The 25,239-nt window shown below is 28.0% G+C and overlaps 1 protein-coding gene across 3 annotated transcripts; it reads right to left on the bottom strand.

The window, feature by feature from the left end:
• Positions 1-221: 221 nt before the first annotated feature.
• LOC101495782 (LRR receptor-like serine/threonine-protein kinase ER1) lies at positions 222-8,227 on the bottom strand. Of its 3 annotated transcripts, none has more exons than XM_073367747.1 (27): positions 7,841-8,227; positions 6,824-6,962; positions 6,662-6,733; positions 6,493-6,564; positions 6,322-6,393; positions 6,151-6,222; positions 5,992-6,063; positions 5,813-5,884; positions 5,646-5,717; positions 5,494-5,562; positions 5,336-5,407; positions 5,178-5,249; positions 5,003-5,074; positions 4,619-4,690; positions 4,463-4,534; positions 4,308-4,379; positions 4,026-4,097; positions 3,873-3,944; positions 3,721-3,792; positions 3,553-3,624; positions 3,360-3,428; positions 3,189-3,260; positions 3,020-3,093; positions 2,707-2,847; positions 2,203-2,550; positions 1,731-2,104; positions 222-1,235 (listed from the first exon to the last, which is right to left on the bottom strand). In XM_073367747.1, the coding sequence occupies exons 1-27, from the start codon at positions 7,842-7,844 to the stop codon at positions 870-872; spliced, it is 2,880 nt and encodes a 959-aa protein (XP_073223848.1). In that variant the 5' UTR covers positions 7,845-8,227; the 3' UTR covers positions 222-869. The 3 variants fall into 3 exon arrangements, with proteins under 3 accessions (XP_073223848.1, XP_004498859.1, XP_004498860.1); XM_004498802.4 differs by having other exon boundaries at positions 7,549-8,226; XM_004498803.4 differs by having other exon boundaries at positions 2,719-2,847; positions 7,549-8,226.
• Between the last annotated feature and the right edge of the window lie 17,012 nt (positions 8,228-25,239).

Below are 25,239 nucleotides of genomic sequence, written 5' to 3'. Positions count from 1 at the left end.
TAATTTCCCTCTCAATAAGATAAGATACATCGTACTAACTAAAGACAATCTTATATAATCACAACTCTAAATAGATTTATAAAAAAATATATATCATTTAATTATTTATTCATTTGTGTTCATCTATGTGCCTAAAGTTTTCTTTATAAATTGAGATCACAACAGTCCTTAAAAATTTCACAATTTATTATCTATTATCTAGTACAATTCAAACTCTTCAATAATCATAATAAATAATGACATTTACCATTTCACATACTTATAGTCAACAAGGCACAAAAACCAATATCATAGTATTAAAAATCTAGTGGGAGCCCAGTGACCCAAATTTGGATGACCAATTACACATAGCACCTACATATCTATCAAATAAGCATCATATGTTAGTACTAAAAGAAAGATACCCCCCTTCCTCTTCTGAAATATTGGCAGCATTTTCAGACAAAATACTGATCCATTCCAGCTAAGAAAATCAGTGCATTATTGCTGTTCACACATTATGCACTAATACCATTAACACCTAACTACCCCACTCTGCATAATGGTCCCATACCCTTTAACTTCATTACTTCAATCTTGGATGCTACCAAACATAAAAGTACAACACATTTGGTTACTGCACCTTTCAATACATAATTGTATCTTTCTTGTCACATAACATCATCCTCAACTAAAACTCATACTAAAAATACTAAATTTTTATACACATTTTTTTAATTAATTAATTAAAAACTTGTACACCCCATTTTTCAATGCCTCTCATCATCAAATATTTTGTATCCCTTCCTTTGTTTTTCTTTATGGGAGTTTTAATATACATACATGATGACACTTGAATTTGATAACATTGATTTTTGTTCAAATTCCTCTCATTCACTGTTCTGAGAGATTACTTCTCCAAACTTGAGGAAAAGTTGAGCATCTGAGGTGCTCATGGAAGGACAGTTAACTAAATGAGGTGTCTTGAGATTTGCATACTCATCCATGTAGCATGGCAGTTTGGCAGATATTGCAGGCAGTGGAGGTGTTAGTTGTTTCGGCGGGGTGGTTAACGGCACAAGACTTGCTAAAACGCGCGCCACTTCATGCATTGTTGGCCTATCAGCTGGCTGCCTCTTTGTGCATAATAAAGCAAGCTGATAAACTTTCTTTATTGCTCCTAAGTCCTTGCATGTGGCAGTTACGTCGGGATCAACTGTTTCCATTACTGCATTGTCAGCTGTCTTCGACAAAATCTGCGAAAATTAAGATAGTCACTATCAAGTGTGTGTGAAAATGATATCATGCAGACAATGTGGGAGAAAAACAATAAATAGCTGCATTCATAGAAATTCAGAAGTAAAAGGAGAATAATGCCTCATAACAATACAATGAAGTAGAGATTGTTATTAATTTAGCATATTGGATTTGCAATTTTAAATCACCAGCCAACCAATGTTTTTAAGTCTAAAGAGTGAACAAATAAAGTTTGAAGATAAGGTACAAACATTCAAACATGCCTAGACTATCCACAGACAATAGCTTATAGAGCAAAAACACCAAGGACAATGTCAAACCTATGTTATATGTGTGCGACGTATATTAGATACAATATTAGTCACACTAGTTAGTTAGACTAATTAACTAACTAGTTTAACTAACTAATTCATGTGACTGATATTGTACTATCAAATAGCGTGTGTGCATGCAAAAGTGCAATAACAATGTTTTGATAGTGTAGAGAAACTTACTAGATGATGGAGGTTGGATTCATTGTCAACAGCTTTTCTCCCAGTTAGCAATTCGAGTAAAACAATTCCGTAGCTGTAAACATCAGATTTCTCGGTGAGACGGGAAGTTCTGGCATACTCAGGGTCAATGTAGCCAATTGTGCCCATAATGTAAGTAGAAGTATGTGACTTTGTAGGGCAGAGACTTTTGGCAATGCCGAAATCGGTGAGATGGGGCTCAAAGTCTGCATCTAGTAAAATATTTGATGATTTCACGTCCCTGTGGATGATGCGAGGACTGCAATCATGGTGTAAATATGCAAGTCCTTGCGCTGCTCCAAGTGCTATTTTTAGACGCAGATCCCAGTTGAGTTTTTTCTTCTTTGTGGTAGGTCCTGAAAATAAAGTAAATAACAAAGTCATATATAAATGTTCTACAATGCATAGATTTGAAATGCGTGTGCACAACATTCTAAAAAAAGTGTGAACTTACCATGAAGAAGATCCCATAGACTTCCATTTTCCATGTAGTCATAAAAGAGAAGGTGACCATACGGTGACAAAGAGTAGCCTTGGAGACTGACTAGATTCCGGTGCTTAATGCTGCCAACCGTCTCAAGCTCGGTTTTAAATTCTTTCAAGTATTGTGGAAAGTGAGAATAGAGTCTCTTTATAGCAACTGGCTTGCAATTTTTAAGAACGCATTTATAAACCGTACTTGATGCACCATTTCCAATTATATACTTCTCACTCAGGTTTTCAGTCATCCTCATGATATCGTCATACACATGAAGTGCCATATTCATGTGAAGAATCACTAGTTTTGGAGGCGAGTAAGTAACTGCCAAATTTCCAAGTTCATGCAGTCATTAGCTTATAAACTTCAACTTTAACAAACTGAATCATAGAATACTTTAAAATAAGGATGCTTAAATTTTGAAGAATACAATTTAATATTTAAGTATGCCACCAGGATAAGAAGATTGAGAAGAATTACTTGATTTGTCACCTGGTTTTTCGAGTGATCCGTCTGGAAACGGAGACGGGTTGTGTGGCCGGCAAGCTGCCAGCAGTATCATAAGAAGAATTACAAGGGCACCAAGCGTAATTCCAAGAATAGCCGCCTTAGATAATGTAACTGCATAGTAAAGAAAATTTATCAAGTAAATAATAAAAAGCCCTTCAAACTTAATGCACATGTATTAATAAGACAGTTATTTAATCAAAGAGGAAAAAAAACATAACATATTTTTAGAAGGCAGAGATTTTAGGAGTTGTAGGCGATATTCCAACTAGAAAGTTCATCTTACCTCGCTCAGCAGGGCGAGAGCCTTGACATGGAAAATGAAGCCAATTACCACAAAGACCAGGATTTCCAATGAAACTGCAAATAAAAGGTTGTATCAATCAATCCAATAAAACATGTTGTGTTACCTAAAAATGCAATAATGACAATACTCAACAACGAACGTGCCTCACCTGTCAGGTGAAAACCTGGTAAAGTTGTTGCTTGTAGGAATAACACCAACTAGATTGTTATAGGATACATTACTGAAAAGTTTACAAATATTCAATTTGTTAGGTCAAAGTGACATGGAATGTTAGAAATCTCAAGGCAAAAATTTATTCAAAAAAGAAGGTTAAACTTACATCAGAGAAAGACTAAGACAATTTACAAGTGACGCCACATCCCCAGTTAATTCGTTGTTTTCAAGCCTCCTGTATATTTTTTCAAACCAAGAAAATTAGAAAGAGAAAGGAAATAAAATACTGTAAAACTTCTTTAACAAAATCATAAGTTAGTAACATTGAATAACACTGAAAAAGATATAAAGCGGCTTACAATGATGCTATGTTCTGTAGCTGACCAAGCTCTACAGGAATCAAGTCAGAGAGTTTGTTATGAGAAAGATCACTGCAACAAAGAAGCAAATAGAATAATCAGGGGTGGAAAACCAAATAAACTATTTTTTGTTATCATTTTCATCAGAAAATTAAATAATTGACTTACATTTCCATAACACTTTTAAGATTACCAAATTCTGCTGGAATAGGTCCTGTTAAATTGTTTCTGCTAAGATTCCTAATCAAGGAAAACAAGCAGTTAGTGACAGGAAAAATTCTAGAAGATTCCAAGAAATAATAACTAAGCCGAAAACTCACAGCTTCAGAAGATGTTCCAAGTCACCAAGGGAAGAAGGAATTGATCCAATTAATTTATTGTTTGAAATGTCCCTGGAAGAAATAATAAATTAGTATAAAGTCAGATATATCAGCATATGAAAGCAGATAAATTCTAAAATAATTTGTACTTACAATGTATCCAAATTACCAATCCGTGACAACTCAATTGGAATAACGCCTTGAAGGTTGTTTGACGAAAGATTCCTGCGAAAGATCATCACAGTGAGCAATTGAACTAAATATTTAAGCAAAAGATTATTATGGAAGTAATCCGGATGTGCATGCGTATATGTGCATCAAAATGTTCTTAGAAAAGATAGAACGTGAATGAACAAAAGAAGTTACACTCTTCATGCATGATAGAATTGCCGGTATGTTCAAACAAATGTCAAGCATGTGAGGGAGAAAACTTACAAAGAAGTCATACTCTCCAAGCTTTGCAAAGTAGGGGGTATTGTTCCATTAAGCTTATTCCCATGTACATTTCTAAGAGAAGGAGGAAAATCCATCAGATGAATGAATAGTAAAAAACCTTGTAACAAATTTACAGTTCGAGTTTTACTGCTTACAGGCTGTTAAGGTTTGTACACGAGCTAATATTACCGGGAATCGGCCCCTCAAGGTTGTTGTTAGCAACATTTCTGCAAAAAGAATGTATGAATCATGAAATGATGAAGCTACAAGAAAAATCAATAAAAATGAAACTACAAAGAAACAGCACTTACAAGTCGAATAGTTCAGTAAGCTTTCCGAGCTCGGGAGGGATGCGTCCACTTAGATGATTATCATTCAGTTCCCTACAAAAAGTTGCACATTAAAGGATGAGCTTAAGCCAAATTTCCATCCAGTTAAGACTGATGCACAAGTTGATATGCATGAATTCTAGTTCACAAGATAATGAGTACATGCATCATTGATGAGTTTCACATAGAAGTTATGAAATTTAAAATTAAATGATCATCAACAATTTGAAAATTGAGTGGTAGTCGTTCCATAACAAAATATAAGCAAAAAAGTAGACTTATCTGAACCAAATTTGGTACAAATACGTGTACTTTTTGAATTATATTTTGTCATGGAGGAAGTAACTGCTAGCTTAAGCATCTTACAAATAGTGAAGCTTTGTCATATTTCCGAGCTCCGGAGGGATGAAGCCAGTCAGCTTGTTTCCATGCAAGTACCTACAAATATTTCATACATTGTGCATATCATATAAGAATCTAGATTATTTTTTGACAAAGTAGTTGATATACACGAATTAGGACAAAAAGTTTGTATACTTACAATTTTTCTGTGTACGTCAAATTCCCCAAAATAGGAGGGATTGGTCCAGTTAACATGTTACAACTCAAATCTCTGAATTGAAAATTTGAGAGAAAAATAAAATCAATGGCCAAATATTATGAAATATATTTCAAAGTATACTAACAAAAAGTGCTTACAACACAGCAAGTGCTTGCATGAGACCAATCACTGATGGAATCTGTCCAGAAAGTTTATTTCCTTGCAATGACCTACCAATTTCACAAACATAAATATTAAAGAACTCCAATGACCTACCAAAAATAACTTTAAAAAAAAAAAAGCATGTAATACATACAAGGTTGCTATTTGCAGAAACCCAATATTGAATGGAATCACTCCAGTTAACTGGTTGTAAGATAAATCCCTGGCATTAACAGAAAATGTTACAAAAGTAACAAGAAAATAACAAAGGTATCATAAAACAAGTCATAGAGTAAGATTACATACAAGACCTGGAAGGAGGTACAATTGCCTATGTTTTCAGGAATACTTCCTGTTAAGCTATTGTTCTTCACATCACTACAAAATATATAAGGAGGAAATTATCATCATATCCTCAAGAAAATGCACATTTTGAGGGATTAGAATAAAAATAAAGTGATTGTGTAACTTACAAATACCACAAGCCGGTTAACTGGCACATGTCTGGAGATAGTGAACCGACCAAATTGTTCCCTCGCAAGCCGCTATTTTATTATACGAAAAAGGAAACAAAAAATAAATAGTAAGATCCTATCATGGTGTATGACAAAAACATAAATGAAAATTTCATACTTATATTGTTTATACTTACAGATACTGCAAAACTTCATTCCAGTATATAAGCCTTGGAATTTCACCACTAAGATTATTTTGTGCCAAATCCCTAAATCATATACTCAAGGAGATAAGAATGTTAATCAAAGAATCTATAATTAGTCAGTGACAATGAAAAATGTTAAAAATAACTTACAGAATCTTCAAGTTAGGAATCTGTGACAATGTTGAAGGAATTGGTCCAATCAACTGGTTATTTTTCAAAGCCCTTAGAAAAAATATACAAAAGAAAGATCTGTCATGATCTCCTTCAAGGATTTCAAACAAAATTTTCTAAAACCATAGAAAAATGATTACAAAAACTCACAGATTTTCCAGTTGTTTCAGCTTAGAAATTGAAAATGGTATATCCCCTCGAATTTCGTTAAAAGACAAGTCCCTGAGAACACAACGAAACATCCAAGTTCATATAGAGTCACTATGAGGTCTAAAGTACAAACTGAATTCAGTTCTTTTGGCTGTGAACTGAGAAACATACAAGCTTATCAACGAAGAGCAGTCACCAATTTCATCAGGTATCTGACCCGATAGCCGGTTTTCTTTTAGATCACTGAATCAAACAAATAGAAAAGAAGATAAGCAAACCTACATCTACAACAAGACATGAATGAACACAAAATTGTCTAAAGGAAAGCACTGATACTTACATAGAAACCAAGCTTTGAAGGCTCCCTATTGCAGGCGAAATTTCGCCTTCAAGATTAAGCCCTGAAAGATTGCTGCAATAGAAGGAATTGATTGTTTTTCATCAACAATAAAAAAAATATGAAGAAGAATATATACAAATTACAATGTCCAAGGAAACTCACAGTGCAACAACATTGAATGTGACATTATCACATGAGATCCCTCTCCAAGCACAATAATCTGATGTTGGTGAGTTTGTCCAATCATATAAAACATTATCCACATCCCTAAATGACTTCTTTATCTCTAACAATGTAGCACCTTCAATTGATAGATTCAAACATACATTAACCATGAACAGCATAGATATATAGAATCATTAACTCAAATAAAGTCTTCAAACATAGTCATATATATGTCTCATTTTCACTATGTGAAACCATGCAGAAAACAAGCACAAGTAGCAGAAAACAACACAATTCATGTCAACATTGTTGAAGTTAGCAACATCAAAAGAAAATTCACAAGATCCAAATCATAACCAAGTTAAATGTGATTCCATACAAAGAAATAAAAAAGGTGCTGACTTGGCTAATAAAAAATTAGGACTAACCCATTTGGTTGTGGAGTAACAAACCGAATAAAAAATAAAAAATAATAAAAAATTCAAGCTTTATGTCTTTTGTCCAATACCCATCACAAAAAAATAAAGAAAAAACACATGGGAGTATTTCAGCTTTGTTAACAACAATGACAATCACAAAATCACAACTTGTAGCCAAAGTTTCAAACTTTCAATATTGTTAGTGTTCTCTCCTTCTTCCTCTCTACCAAAAAATAATTTTTTGAGACTTCATTCCAACTACAAACAAAAAAAAACCTTTGAAAGAACAAAAACAACACTCACCATCATCTGAATCCACAGAATTGACATTGAAACAAATGAGCAAAACAAGAAGAAATAGTACTCCAAATCCAAATGCCATAGCTGCAACTGAAGTAGTTCTTTCTTTGACTTAACAAAACACTCAACAACCACACAAAAAAAAAAAACACCCCAAAAAGCTCTTTCTTTCTAGAACCTCTTGTTCTTACACAAGGAACCAAAACAAGAGAAAAAGAAGAAAAGGGTGTTACTGTTATTACTAAAAAAATGCTATGCTATATGCTACTTCTTCAATAGCAATAGTAGCACTCACTCATTCACTAGAGATAAAAGGGTAAGGTTGAAGTGTGTTTGAGACTATTCTTCTGTGTATTCTTCATATCTTTTATCTTTTTATGTGAAATAATATGAAGAAGAATTTGATTTCAAAGATTGTGATACTATTATCAATGTAATAATATTAATAATAGTATTAATGAATATAAACTGAACAAAGGTTTAGATGTTCAATCACATCGTTGTTTCTGCCACAAAACAGCACTACTCTCATAGCACCACAAGTGAAGAGAAGAGAGAAAAATAATTTCACATGTAAAGTTAAAACAATCTGCCACCATTTCTGCTAAAAAACCTGCAACTCTGCAGTCTCTTTCTCTCTCTAATAACTTTTTTTTTTCTTTCTTTTTTATTTACATTTTGGGTTATTTATGTTTCTCTTTCTAAACTGTTATATTTATGCAAATATACACTATAGTAAATAATACTATTTCATATCATTTTTATAATTTTTATAATAGACAATTATCACATAAATCAATTTTATGAACTCAACTATTTTTTATAAATAAAAAAAATAGTACACAGTAGAAATAACTTTTTGATCCTTAGATGTCACTTTCTTTGCAGTTTTGCTATGCCATTATCTGTGAGAGTTTATGGGGAAATGGGTCATACTAGTGTAAACAGACTCATCTATATACACAAACTTGGTTACACATACTAGTTTTGTTTTTTAGAGTAGTTCCACATACTAGTATTAGCTATCTTATGTTCCATTATTATTGTTTATGAATAGTCTACTTTTTTGTTCCTCGTTTAGATCATTTAAAATTTAATGTTAAAATGAATATACATTTTATTTGTTTATCTAACAAATGAAATTTAAAAAAACAAAAACAAAAATATAATTTTCTAATAATTATAAATAAGTAAAGGCAATCCATTTGAGATGACAGGGACGTTTTTCTCTTTCTATTGCACTCCATTGCCAATCTGAGTTCCTGTTTAGGATATCATGTCTTTTTAATCTTTTTATTTTATTTTATTTCCTCATCTATTTATCCTATATCTCTCTCTCCTCGTCCTATCTATTTATCGTTTTTGTTTGGTGACCATGAATTCTCATTTTTATTTTTTTATTAGCTTCATTATTGTTCAAACAGATCCTCAAAGTGTCTTCTTTTGAGTAGTATTTTTTCAATATAAAAAAAAATTAAGTTTTGTCGTTTATTTTGTATTGAGTGGAATAAATATTTTGGTGTGATAAAGAATCACAATGACAATAGACATTCAAACTAAAGTGGCTTCCAAGGCTTTTAATTAGCTACTATCAATCATTTGCACCACATCAACAAAATCACGAATATTAGTAATAAATAAATAAAATAAAATCATGAATAACAAGAAAAATAATACATGATAGGAGTAACGGGGTTGAGTACCTCAGTCTACAGAAAGTGTTACTAGAAAATATGCGGAAAAAAAGAGACATCGATAGAAAATCAAACAATTTTTTTAAAATAAAAAATTTTATTTAAACTTATAATTAGATAAATCGAATCAACACCTATAGAATAAAAAATATTGTTATTTTGGTTGTGAGTCTAATACAAAATTAAGGCTCTCACGTGGAATTGCACTATTCATTAATCAATATCATATACTTTATATTAATATATTTTAATTTTTTAAAAAAAATTGTTTACGGTAACACTGAATAAAAGTCAAATAGACTATAAATTTGAATTGATAAAGTTAAAAAATTTTAACACAACAACTTTTTTATATGGGTGGTAAAACCAACTAAATCGTGAGACAATTTGTTTATCTCGTTACTTTTAAGTGATATGAGATTTTAAATTTAACACTCAAGTTAATATGTGTTATATATTTATCCTATTGAAAAAATACGACATTGACATATTCACCTTCAGGTGAGTCATTTTATAAAATCTCATTATTTTTTTTGATATTTTTATTATTTACTATGTTATTTTCATTATCCTATTTTTTGACTACAATCCAATAAATTAAAAAATTTATTGTTTGTGCAAAGATTGTTAGATTATATTGAATTTTAGTGGACAAAGTTTTAAGTTATTGTTTGTTTTAAAAATTAATACATTTATTTTATTTGTTATTGTCCACCTTCTAATCCATCAAAGGAGAAGGAGGGGTTTTAGTGTGAGTTTCAACCCACCTGCCAAAAATTAGGCTATATTGCACCATTTTAAATGAATTGATGAGGGAGAGTTTTGACACGGTTTGTCACACCTATTCTATAGAGACAAGAAAAAAATTGAAAGTGATTCAAGAAATAGATTGAAAATAAAAGATTATCAACTTCAAATCAATAGAAGAAAAAAAATAGCCAATTAATTTGTATCTTGTGGATTTGTTTCTTTAAAAATAGAGATGGAAGAACATAACCAATTAATTGATAGGTTGTTGGTTACAATAGTGAATTTTCATTAACAATTTAATCAATTAGACAAGATAAAAGTTAAATTGTGGAACTTAACTGAACACTTTGAATAATATTTATAACTAAATATTTGTAGGTTCAAATATCTGTTGAAGAATTTAATTAACTATCTTTAGTGATATCTCTTATCCCATTAATATTTTTTCCATCAATAAAGAGTTGAACTTGAAACATTGTTTATAAAATATTTGTATTTTATAAAAATATAAAGATAGACATATGGGGAGGGAAAATGAGAAAACTATCGTGAAATTGAATGTGATCTTTTTGACTTAATTATTTAATATATTGTATACATGTGGATGATTAGGAGTTCATATGTTACATATAAGTGAAGATTTGATCTCTCGTTAATCGTCAACGTTGTCAAACTTACATATATATGTGACAACAAATACGAGTCCATACATAAATATATATTTATTTGATTTAAAATTTAAATCAAATATATATATTTTTTATTTATATTTTATTATAAATTAAATACTTTATTTTTATATGAATGAGTGTTTATTTTTAATAAAAAAATTGCCTTATCTTTTAGAAGTTATCAAGATCTTCACGTGCTGCTACGTGTATGTGAAAACACTACTCTTGTTAGTCGTCGAAATTATTTTAGAAAAATCTTGACATTTTAAAAAATCTACGTACAAATTTAAGAAAGTTATTAGTATATATTTTGGAAAAACTCAAACCACAGTTTAGATTTAACTTTTAATTATGAGATGTCAATGTCTTTGCACGCTATAATTAATTGTGATTTAACATAAAATTGTACTTATACTATTTTTTTCTCATACTTTTTTTCCTTTTATCTATTGTCCTTCCCTTATTTTTTATCACTAATTTAATTATTCAACTTTGTCGAGAGAACATAATTTTTACATTTATTTATTTTTCTGTTTTTTCTAAATTAATCACTCAACTTTGAAAATAATAATAATAATAATAATAATAATAATAATAATAATAATAATAATAATAATAATAATAATAATAATAATAATAATAATACGTTAAGTTCAAACTTTTACATTTCTTTATTCATAAAATATAATCAATAAACTAAAATAAAGTAGAAGGAAGAAACATAAGACGGTTTGTACACGAGACAAAATGTTATTTATAAAATTGAACTGTTATATACATGATAAACTTTTACTAATATAAATTTCAAAATAGTAATTATACATGAGATAAGTTTTCACAAATAAAAAATTAAAATAATTATCATACATGAGATGAATTGTTAGAGATAAAATTGAATTATCATACATGAATATATGAGACAAGTTCTCACGGATAAAAATTTTAAAATAACTATCATACGTGAGATAAATTATTATCTATGAGAGTAAATTATCAAAAAAAATTCTCATTAATAAAATTTTGAAAATCACCATCATACACAGGACAAATTAATAATTTTATCATTTGTAATTTTACTTGGATTTTATCTGTTTCATTTTAGTTTAAATATTTAAAATATTTTACAAAATTTTGTCTTTCATTTCTTATAAACTTTCAATCACATTTACAATTTTTTTGAGTTAATATACTTTTTTTAAATAATATAAAAAAATAATGTTAACCTTATATAAATGAGCCACATAGCTGCAGATTTATACGAATACACTAGTATTTTACAAATAAAGAAAATCAATTGTTTGGCATCGTCGGTATTATAGATATAGATACATAAGTATTTTAAATATTTAAATTTAATCATATTTATAAATATATTGTCGTTTTGTGTTATATATATAATAAATTTATTCATATTTTTTTTTTAATTTTAATAAATTTATATTTATATTATATCAATACATTTTTTTAAATTAATTGAAACAAAACATGTTTTCAATTAATTCACTTCATGCAACCGAGTCATAAATGTAGCGTCTCTCAACAAAAAATGGTTCACCACATCTACGCATAGTCCTTCTTAGATGCAACCCCATTTCGTACACTTTGGTTTGTAGCACAACTTTAGTTAATCTTCTTAAAAACTCACTAGACCCTACTACTTCAGTATAGTTTTAACATCTATAAGTTGTCAAGATAAATCAAATTTAATAATTAAATTCTTAGTACTTTGTAGTGTTTGTTGGCTATCGGTACTTCAAAATTATAATTAATTTTACATTTATATTTAGCTTAAAATAATTAAATATTAAATAACAATAATAAAACTTTAATTTGTATATATATTTTCAACATAATTAAAAAATATTATGTCTTTTAATGATCATAATTCACCTGATAAATATCAATATTATTAAATTGAACGTCTTATCACATGTTTGAACTCGACACTTAACATGTAAATTAATTATAAATTAATTAATGTGGAATTTAGGTTGCAAGATGAGAAAGAAAAAGAAAATACACACATTGCAAAATCACCATACCCAGCAAATAATGGTCACACTCTACTCTACACCCAGTTTGCACAGGGACCATGTATGAGCTAAAGAGTTGGAAAAAGTACAAGTAAATTGAAAGTTTGAAAAGGTCTCTTTTTCTTTACACGAAATTGATTGAAATAGTTTTAAACCTTACGATCCAAAGCCATCTAGTAAGTACTATTTGTCCAAAATAAAATCTAGCAAGTACTAAGTAGTTTTTTTTTTCTTTTTCCCCATGGAAGAGATATGTAAATTAAAAATTTATATACAGTTGTGATTTATCAAATTCGAATTTGAGATATAATATTTAATAATATTATTATTTATTAGTTAAATTAAAATTTAATAATAATAAGTAATTTATTTTAATAAGTATTGTCAATGATAGATTGTTGGTTGGTATTTTTTGGACATAATAGATTGTTGGTTTTGAAATGTATTAATTATGTTTAATATTTGTACATTAATAATATATGAAAATTAAACTCATAAAGTATTTTGACTAGGATAAAATTAAAATGAGTGATTAGACAAATTTATCTGTAAAATTGTAAGCAACGGTTAAACTGATAGATGAATTTTACAAAATTTATAATATATCTATGAAATTATCAAATATCAATTAAAATAATATTAAATTTTATTTGAATATTTTAAAATGAACGGAATAGAATGGAGCAAATTGGAATGAAACAAAGCACTCAATTGTTTAGATATTTTATGATGAAATGAATAATAAAAAGTTATTTCATCCCATACCTTTCAAATTGGAGGGGGATAAAAGTGAGGCTAAATTCACGATAAAGTTGGATGGAATGCATTCCAGTATGTTCCACTCCATTTGATCATCTTTTTAGTAATTCAAACAATTAAATATTAGTTTATTTTATTTCATTTCATCTCATACCAACAATTCAATCATAGTTTTAATGTAAACTTTTTATATTAGAGATTATGTTATAACACACTAATTAAATACGTAGTTTCGTCAAATTGATAACATGTTTGTCATCTCACACGAGAACAAATTCGTCTATAAAATGTGACTATTTCATAGACAAATATATAAATGATAGTAATATTAATTGTATATAAACTAATTACAGACATATTAGTTTATAAAATACCTAAATTTTATAGGTAAATTAATCTATGTTGTAGTGACGTTAATGTGTAATTATTATTGAGAAATCATATATCCAATTAATATACCACATCTTATATAATTTTTAACAATAAAGACTTCTATAAAAACTATTTTGACTTACATGATTTGACCTAGGTTGATAATTTGGAGTGCCAACATATCTATTTACTCAATTAAAATTTATATAAAACAAAAACAAAAAGAGTAAACTTGTGAGATGGAGTGGGGAAAGTTGAGGGAAGAAGGGAAAAAGGGAACATAATTTACTGCAGGCCACCATCAAGCAATTATCCAAACAGTGACATAGAAACATTAAAATGGAAGTAATATTGACCTTGTTGGTATTTAGTAAGAGTAATAATTGGTTGAAAGGGAATGGTTTCTTTCTCACACTTCTCATTTCATTTCAACAATTGTAAGTAAGGAATAGCAAGAAAATATTTATGTGTGAGGGTAGACCCCACAAGACCACAACCCTCTTGCTTCTCTCCTTTTGATACGTGAGATTTATGGTAATTCTATTTTCAAATGTGATTTTTATGATTAAATTATTTAATTAACTTATTTTTAATTAAAATTAATTTTACAAAGTTACTGTAATTTTAATCAATTTTCTCTATTATATATACATATATATATATATATATATATATATGAACTAAACACACAATCCATCCAATTTCAATTATAAAGGAAAAATGAACTTAAAATATAAATAAAAGTAAGTTAAATGTTCACATTTGGTTTTATTGTTTTAAAAAATATTTTTTTGTCAATTTATTAATTAATAATTTTTTCAATCATATTATTTAATTAAAAAATATGCACTATTTTCATAAAATGTTATTTTTATGAAATGTTTATATCTACCTTATATATATATATATATATATATATATATATATATATATAAATACATTCTTTAAATTTTGTCTTGTTACTTTTGACAAAATCGCATTTAATTTTTTAAATTTATTAATTATTTATTTACAATGTTTATGATATGTGATAAATACTACAATAAAAATATAGATTAAATATATAATCTTTTTAAAAATAAATTATTAACAAAATTTATATAACTATAATCTTTTTCATTTCCATTATTTAATAAAAATCTTTTATGTAATAACAAATATAATGTTTTTTAATATACAAATATTCTTCCACATCTGTTTTAAATAAAAATATTAATAAGTATCATTAAAATATTTATTAAGATACAAAAAATAAAAAAGTAATTTTAAAATTTATACATTCATTTATTAAAAATGAAAATATATATATGTTTTCAATATAATACTTTATATTTGAAATTAAAGGAAGTAATAAATACACATACACGTCCTATTAGTAAATTATCTCTCTTGTTATATTCACCTCGGGAAGGTCATTTGTCCCGTCTCTGTTATAATGATTCCTAAGTGGACCCCACCCTATTATAAAAAAACCTGACAACACACCCTAAACAAACACCTTCCCTTGACGCCGTTAACGTTGCTATCATAAAACCCATATGGGTCGTTTTCACGTCTGCATGTAAATTTCTCTTTCTTTTAATATTGTTACTCAACGATTTTACCAAAGACTATACGAGAAATTTCGTTATCCAAACAACGCGACAACATATTTAAAAACCAACATTTAATTATTATACTTTATGGCACTATGTCTTTTTTTATCATTGGTTTTTAATTTAGTTACTGCAACTTTTTTACTTAAATAAGATAAGATAGCTACTACATTTAAGAGCTTTCTTAATCTGAATACTGTTCCCCTTATTAAGTCATGTTCCTTATTTAGGAACCAAACTTCTCCATCATTAGCCCATCTAGCTTCCCTCTCTATACCTTGTTTCACGTCATACAATAATAAAACGGAGCACATGAAACAAATTAAAGATGATTTATTATTGTCACCAATTATTAGGATTTTGGCAACAGATGCTCTATTGGTTAATCGGTTATTAATTGCTCAAACAACTACTTTCTCTAACGTATTTTAATTATGAGTAATTTTTAAATCGTTTTATTAATTTTAATTATGAAATAAGTTTTATTTATTTAAGTATTTTTATTAATTGTATGTAGTTGAGAAGTTTAATCATTTAAAATTCAATAAATACAAATATATTAGTAAGAAAAGTAATTGATTTTATATTGATATTGTAAAATGACAACTATTAATGCAAAATATTTTTTAAGTCAATTAAAAATAATTTGTTAAGTCGGTTCTGTATAAAACTTAAAAATAAATAATTTAAAAAATCATTTGTTGTTAAGTTGGTTAAACTCTAACCGACTTAAAAATTCTATTTTTTTATAAATAAAATTATTTTTTTTCCCTCTCTATATATATACATAATTGAAATTTAATATTAACCCAAATTTCAAAAGTAATCATCATTTTATACAAAACTAATTTAGAACGTAGAGTATACAAACTCATATATATGTATAAAAACTAGAATAAATAAACTCAAAATACATCACTTAAATTCTTAGTAGAGTATACTAAGAACGAAGAGGACATCGGCGAAGAAGCAAGTGAATAGAGAGGAAGAAAAATGAAGCTCAAGGAATGGAAACGGAGGAACAAAATGTAAGTGAAGCAGAAGTAAAGAACATAACAAAAATGGTTTTTTTTAGGGTTCTTGATCCATCGCAACCATAACAAAATGTGATATATGTTTTTTTTTTTATTATCAATCTTAAATCGGTGTTATAACTGCAATAAAAGATTGTCATCGTCTCATTTTTTAACTAATTTATTTAAAAAATCGACTTAAACATGTACTAAATATGTATGAGTCTCATTTGTTAACTCGGATAGTAGATAACACATTTACTTCACATTATGCGTTTAAAACACTATTTTGTATTAGTGAATTCAAGACAGAGAAAGATGATAAATAAAATATTTAAAATGTGATGGATGAAATATTAACTTTATTCCTATATATAAGATATAATATGTTGACTAAATCGCGATAATTAAAAAAATTAATTATAATTAAAATTTATTGACAATATAAATTTTTATTATAATACTTATCAGCGATTTATGTATTATACACTTCATCAATTCCAATATTAATGTCATTTAAAGTTATTTCAAATATAATAATAAAAAGTAAATGAATAAATAAATAAAACAACTTTATAACATTATCCTGTTAACTATTAACGATTAAACGCTTCATAAATGAATATTAAGTTATGGAATGGAAAAAGTGAAACAAATTAAATAACGTAACTCTTATAAATATAATTGTCTAGTCAATTTTTTTAGTTTTCCACTTCCAAATAGTAAATGGCATTTAGTGTACTAAATAATAGTGATTTAGTGGCGTTTAATAAGATGATCTAGTTACCTATTTATGTCCTACAAATAGAATTTTCATTATATTATAAAGACACACGTAAAAAGAAAATAACACAAAGATTTCAATTATTATTTTTGTTTATTTTTAATATGTTATTAGTACGAGACTCTAACAAATTAAAATAACTTCAGATATAATTTATTTATTATTGCTCTACATTCTGTTTTACTACTCATACAATTTTGTGTTTGAAAATTTTCTCAATAATATATCCATAACTTGTCCTATTCTTTTTTATGGCATTTGGCAGTGTTTGAGTTTAAATTATGTCATTGAAGACGAAATGTGTTTTGCTTTCGATAGACAAGTCTGTTATTGAAAAGAAAAAAAAAAAAAAAAAACTCATCCAAAATCACTCTGTTATATATGCATGTAACAATGATGTATATGTTAATTAAGGGTGTGAGTCATAGCATTACGTGCGGTGTGATTTTAATTATTTTGAAAATATTGTCAATTTATTTAGAAGATACTATTTTAACTCACAATTTGGTTTTTCATCGAAGACTTCAAAATTCGCCAAATTTGACTTCATATATTGACTTGTAATGATCGTTTTTCCTATTCATCTATTTTATCTTGTATTCTAGAACTCTTCTTATTCCACAATTTTTATAATTATGTGACATTTACTTTTTAATACTTTTCCATCTGTGAAAAATGAATAATCACATGCAGATTAATCTAATTAGAATTAGGTAATTTCTAATTATGCTATTCATGTCTATATTTTTTTTAACCTTAGTTATTAAATATATTTAACCTTATTTGAGGCTTATTTGAGGCTTCTAATGATGTTTCCCTTGCTATAATTTTTATTTTAATTCTCACCCATTTTATTTTATGTTCTTACAATTTAATATTTTATCTAATTTGCTTAATGTTATACTTTCATGATAGTATTAAGTATGTCAAATCTTACAAAATTTGAGTTTGAGGCCCTTGATATCTTTGGAAATAATTACTTAATTTGGACACTAAACGCTGAAATTCATTTAGATGCATATGATTTTGGTGTTGGTGATGTATGCTTGCAAACCAACATGGAAATGCAATTGTTGCTTAAAGGAGTCAAACATGCTTCATATGTTCGCTTCAACTTGATCTATGTGCATATGGTTGATGAAAGTGGTTTTGATAATCATTTTACTTCTAGAAAGTGAAAACTCAGTAAAGTTAACTTGATTGTTGATAGAGGGGAGAAAATTAATAAATTATATTGGACAAAAGCTTTGGTTGCTAAAGATAGTGTGGATGTCGTGGATATGGAATTATCTTTGTGGCACCGAAGGCTTAGCCATATCAGTGAAAAGGGGGTTAAATTGTTTAGCTAGAAAGGATGAGCTTCCAAGATTGAAGAATGTAGATTTAGATAAATGTTATCCCTACATGATGACTAGAGTATCCTTTAAAAGACATCCTCCCTCTAGAAAGTCAGAGTTGCTTCAGTTGGTGCATTCTGACATCTATGGCCCTTTAAAGGTAAAATCTTTTAGTAGTGTATTTTATTTTGCTACTTTTATTAATGATTCTTCTGGGAAACTATAGGTTTATGTTATGAAGACAAAAGACCAAGTGTTAGAGAAATTCAAACAACTTCATGCTTTGGTTGAAAGACATACAAGCAAGAAGGTGAAACGTGTTCGTACTGACAACGTGGTGAGTATTGCAGACCATTTGATGTCTATTGCAAACAACATGGTATATCACATGAAAAGACTCCTCCTAAAACTCCTCAGCTGATAAAATTATCGGTGTTTTTTACATTATTTTATTTTGAGTAATTTGTTGCCATATATTTGTTGTTGCTCCTCACGGGTTCTTGCAAGTTGGGGGAATTTTACATCCGATGCGTATTACTTGTCATTGTATTTATGTGTTTATTCCCCATCAGACGATTCAATCAAATTGAATAAATCTCTCAATTGACTAAAAACAATTTGGACACATGTGGTACAATCGTCTCAATGAATATTTGCTAATTGAGGGAGATGCAAATGATTCAATTTGTCGATGTATTTTTATGAATGATCTACAAATGAATATTCTATAATTATTGTTATGTTGATGACATAAATATCATAAAAACTTTTGAAGAGCTTCCAAAAGCTATAGATTGCTTGAAGAAAGAGTTTTAGATGAATGACTTGGGAAAAATAATGTTTTTTTTTTTTTTTTTTTTTTTTTTTTTTTTTTTTTTTTTTTTTTTTTTTTTTTTTTTTTTTTTTTTTTTTTTTTTTTTAAAAAATTTTTTTTTTTTTTTTTTTTTTTTTTTTTTTTTTTTTTTTTTTTTTTTCTTTTTTCAGATTACAAATTGAGCAAATGAACAATTGAGTGTTTGTGCTCTAAGAAACTAATATAGAAAAAGTGCTAAAATGTTTCTAAATAGACAAATCTCATATTCGTGTACTCTAATGATTGTGAGATCACTAGATGTAGATAAAGATCAATTCAGACCTCGAGAAAAGGATGATGAACTACTTGGTTATGAAGTACCATAATTTAGTGAGATTAGAGCGCTAATGTACCTTGCTAATTACACACGTCTTGATATATCATTTTTTGTCAATCTATTAGTAAGATATAGTTCTTCACCTACACGAAGGCATTGGAACAGAAGCAAGCATATACTTCTTTATCATAGAGGTAATTTATTAGATCCTCATAATGGTTGATCACAAATAGATTACTTAATTACATGTGGTGGTACAACCATTTCATGGAGATATGTGAAATATACTATAACAACAACAATATCAAATTATGCAGAACTTTTAGTGCTATATGAGACAAGTCGGGAATGTGTTAAAATCCTCTATGAAAATAATATTGCATGAATTACTCAGTTGAAATAAGGGTGCATTAAAAGAGATAATGCATATCATATTTCTCCAATTTTATTTTTCACTTTTGATTTTTTGAAGAACGGTGACATAAGCGTTCAACAAACTTGTTCATATGATAATATTGTAGACATTTTCACGAAGTCACTTTCAAGTAAAACTTTTGAACGATACGTATTTATAAGTTTTTCTTAAACTATTGGATATACGGACGTAACATTGGATAAACATGTTTTTCCATAATTACATGAACCACAAACCAAAACGTAAATCACTATAAAAAACTGAACTTAGCCTTATGAGCTCTGTCCATGTATCCAATGCTACTTTTTAAATTGGACCAATCAAATTCTTTACCGATCTTATTTTCCATCAAATCCAGAATTAAAATTATTCCATATTTTTACAAATAAAACACACCAGCTTATAGATATTTCCCGAAACAAACATTCATAATGTATAACACTATTGTTATCATATTCCATAATGTAAATTAATGAATTAATGTAATGTTTTAGATACCTAGTCAATCTCTCTATGTTTCAATGTTTGGATCCCTTTGATCGAAATTATAAAAATAACACTCCATTTAAAAAATTTAAAATTGTTCATTGTCTATATTTTTATCTCATTCACTATTTAATATATTCAACGTTAAAGAAGAAGGACCCGAAAGAAGATAAATGAGGTCATGGTGGGCATTGTTTTCTTTCCAACATAATGAGTATAAAATAATTTATGATTAACTTATATTGGTTTGACGCAATAACCAAGGAAATGTAATAACACGAGTTAGTTTCTTTTTCCTCTATCTTTTTGGTAAAAATACAACTCTAAATTACCAATCCAAATAGGAGATGGATAAATAAACTTTCTATAATGAAGAGAAAAAGAAAGTCAAAACAACATATGAACAATAGAAATATTTTATATTTAAGGGTTAAATGTGATTTTAAAACCGCTAAATATATTTAGATATTTTTTTGAACTTTGGTTCTTGTAAATCTTTTATTTGATGGAAACCAAGAACGTTATTGGTTTTGAGTGACAGAAAAACGGAGAACGTTAAACATTTTCCGTATTCAGTTTTTGTGTAATTCAAGTTAGTTTGATTGTATGTAATCAACTAACTAACTAACCATTTAGTTAGTTAGTTTGTTAAGTAGAATGTAGTTAGAAACAATGTAATAGAAGTTATATATAAATAACATATTCATCTCAATAAACAATAACACATTCATTTCATTCCATTACTTTTTCTTGTTTTACTTCCATTGCAAACAGATTCTAACACTAACAAGTGGTATCCATAGTAAGGTTTTGATCCAAAAGAGTGACAAACACGAGTATAGTGAGAATGAGTTCAAGTGCAAACAATAGAAAATTTTCAGCCCACATGCCACATTTCAATGGAAAAAATTGGGATATATGGAGAGTGCATACTCGATCATTGTTTGGATTTCAAGAAGTGTTGGAAATCATAGAAAAAGGTTTTTAAGATCTGGAAGCCAATTCAACAGAGGAGTAGAGGTTGAATTTCAAAGAAAACAAGAAGAAAGATTGCAATGCCATCTTCATTCTTCATCAATGCCTTGACACGACCAAATTTGACAAAATTTCTGGTGCAAAAAGTGCAAAAGAAGCATGGGACATTTTGAAGCAAAAAGTGCAAAAGAAGCAGTATGTGGTAGCACTATCATCATGTGAAGCTGAGTATATTGTTGGCAGTTATGCAGTCTGCCAAATATTGTGGTTGGAGTCATTAACAACATAGCTAAAGATGGAAATTTGCAGACCAATTTCATTGCTGATTGACAACATTTCATCAATAAATCTGGCAAAGAACCTTGTGTCTCATGGAAGAAGCAAACACATTGAGACAAGGTTTCACTTAGAGATGACAATTAGTCTCACACCCAATGGGTACCGCAAAAAAAAAAACCAAAAACCCACAATAGGTAGGGTAAAAATCCGCATAATGGATATGGACACAAAGACAAGTAATTACCCGCAAAACTAAGCGGGTATAGGTGCGGGTACAGGTACTATAGTACCCACCTCGCCCCGCACCCGCACTTATATAAATATATTATTTATTTATTTATTATATTAGTGTTTAGTTTAATTAATTGTTTTATTTTATATTTTAACATCTATTAACATCATTGAACCACTACAATATTTATAATCGAAAGATAAACGTTTGCAAACTTTTTAAGAATTTGATTACGATGAATATGTAAATAATTGTGACTTTATAACTAAGAGTTATATCTTATTAATTGTAATTTTATAATTATAAATGCAATTTCCTATCAATTGTTTTTATAGATCTCGAATAATATTGTCGTATGACTTGCAACTTCATAAAATATTATTATGGATATTTGAATGTATATTGTAAAACAATAACGTTTTTGGTTTTGAGTGACAGAAAAACGGAGAACCTTAAACGTTATCCGTATTCAATTTTTGTGTAATTCAAATAAGTTTGATTGTATGTAATTAACTAACTAACCACTTAGTTAGTTAGTTAAGTAGAACGTAGTTAGAAACAATATAATATAAGTTATGTATAAACAACATATTCATCTCAATAAAAAATAACACATTTATTTCATTCCATTACTTTTTCTGGTTTTACTTTCATTGCAAATATCTTCAAATACTAACACTATTACTAATTTTAGTCTTTGTTATTTTACAAAAGTTTATGTTGTATCTGTTGTGTTTTTACTTTATTAAAAAAAAAAGTAAATTTTTCTCTCTTCCATTTATTTCACGGCACATCATTGCAACCAATCCATCATCCATCATCGTCGCCACCAACTGGGAGTTGATTTGTTCAAGAGCAATCGAGAAAGTTCAACCTCGATTTGGGAGGAGCTAGGGCATTGTTCAGCGCAGACAAAACAACGAACTTGTTATTGAAATCAGGTGCTGCACAAAGGCATCGATGCGAGTCTCGTGTACAATGCGAATGGCGGTTCTCTAGGAGATGATTGCATAACTTCATATACCATTGTTTACTTCATTTATGATTTATTCTCGACAACAAATGGGGCTCATGCGTCGTCAAATAAATGGAGGAGAAAATAATTTAAGATTTTTTCTTTCTTTTTTTTTAAATTTAACATAATAAAATATAAATCAGTTTCCAATTCAAATAAAATTAAATAGTCCACATCACACTATGGTAGTCAAACTACATTCACATTTAGAGAAGGTGAATTTTGTAAGGACTAAAAAAAAGTAAAATATATTACTTTCATATAAATTAATAATTGGATTAGTTTATAATGGAACTTGAACCTTCTACTTAAAATCTTTAGTGATGTCTTTTTCACCGAACAAATTAAACAGTTCACATTAATTTAGAGTTCAAATCTCCACATATCAACTTCTACTCTGATATTGAGAAATGGTATAAAGTAGTAAGTAGTATACTCTTATCAAAATATAAATATAAATTGAAATATTTTGTGTGGGGGAGTAAAGTATTATATTCCGTTGCTTTTGTATTATTTACACACTACACATACTTTCCACTGAAGAAAATAAAAAGAAAATTAGAGGTGTGTAGAATGTGGCCCAACAATCACATGCAAAGCGTTTAAGCTAGAACTAGGACCTTTCAACAACAACAGTGGTTCATAGTCACGTGCCTATTAAATGTGTACATTAAGGTTTTGGGGTCCCATAATTCTATCTCTCAGCTGCAGGTGTATTTTAAGCTTAAATCAAATCAATTTCCCTCTGGGGAAATGGATCGGAGAAGAATAATATCTCACTTTGGGAGGGGAGAGGAGAGATTATAATTGCATGCATTTTTTTAAAAAAAACTAGGAACAATAGCAATTATGTCAATAAACTAATAAGAAAACCGTGTTATCGCAGGTGATCCGTTGTTGTTATTATATATCTGATAAGTTTAGAATTTAAATAATTTTTAATTTTATATATTAGTGATAAATATTTATTTTATAATTTTTTGTATTTGTAGTGATAAATATTTTTTTATGTTTTTCCCTATGCTACTAAAAAATGTGTGTTTATTTTTTCAATACTCTTATATTTCAATAGCAAAGATTTGTTTTATGTTTTTTTATAATTACTCGTAATAAATATTTATCTCGTGTTTTTTATGTATCAGTTATAAATATTTATTATATGATTTTTTATATTTATTAATTATAAATATTTGTCATGTGTTTTTTTATACATCAATTATAAATATGTATCTATCATTTTTTATTTATTAGTAACAAATATTTATTATGTGTTTTTTAATATTAATTAATTAATGATAAATATATGTCTCATGTCTTTTTATCAATAAGTAGCAAATATTTATATTGTAATCTTTTATATTTATCACTGACAGATATTTATTGCATTTTTTTATGCAGTAGTTATAATTATGTATTTTTCATTTTTTTCCTTCAAAATGATTATATGATTTCAATACGAATGACTCAACTAAAACTTTAATGTTATACGACAATTATATAATTTTGCATTGAAATTGCAAATGTCTCTCTGTAATTATATTGTTCTCTCATTAAGCATTCGCTAGTGCTTCTACTTTAGATATCAATTATTTAAGTGACAATTATATTTTACGTGTAATTTTGTTTTTGGAGTTTAATGTTTCAATTACATTCTTTTTATAGGTTTTTTTTTTACTTTTGTTGCGGTTTTTTATTTATTGTCGTTTTATTTTTTGTAATTTTAAATGTCAATTACTTGCATTTAGAGTAGGGAATAGGTTAGGCCATGCTTTGAAATATGGTATATGATTAATTTATTAAGTCTAAGTCTGGCCTAGGATATATCATATACTTTTTTTTTTTTGGTTTGGTCTGACTTTTTTAAAAGTCTGGTTTTACCTGAAAGCTTATTTAAAAGCCTTACTCACGATAAATTATTTAAATGTTTTATTTTATATTTTTTTTAAATAGACTAAACTATGCCTTTATATAAAAAAAAACTAATAAAATTATAATTAAATATAATAAAATAATAACTAACAAGTCTGCACTACAACAACCTTATAAGAAAACAAAAACAAAAAAACAAAATGAATTCATAATTAGTCTCTATACACATATAAAGCTACATTCTTTATCCATACCAATACTAATGTACATATCTATATATATTAA

The sequence above is a fragment of the Cicer arietinum genome, chromosome 4 (genome assembly GCF_000331145.2).
Source record: "Cicer arietinum cultivar CDC Frontier isolate Library 1 chromosome 4, Cicar.CDCFrontier_v2.0, whole genome shotgun sequence".
NCBI classification, from domain to species: domain Eukaryota; kingdom Viridiplantae; phylum Streptophyta; class Magnoliopsida; order Fabales; family Fabaceae; genus Cicer; species Cicer arietinum.
This window is presented reverse-complemented; position numbering and strand designations above follow the sequence as displayed.

Bases quoted from the DNA above. Each gene is read 5' to 3' on its own strand.
- LOC101495782 (XM_004498802.4), bottom strand. From the start codon at position 7,627: ATGGCATTTGGATTTGGAGTACTATTTCTTCTTGTTTTGCTCATTTGT. The intron at 6,064-6,150 runs GTAAGTTATTTT...TATATGATTTAG, and splicing joins ATTCCTAACTTGAAGATTCT to GGATTTGGCACAAAATAATC. The intron at 4,535-4,618 runs GTAAGTGCTGTT...TTCTTTTTGCAG, and splicing joins CTTACTGAACTATTCGACTT to AAATGTTGCTAACAACAACC.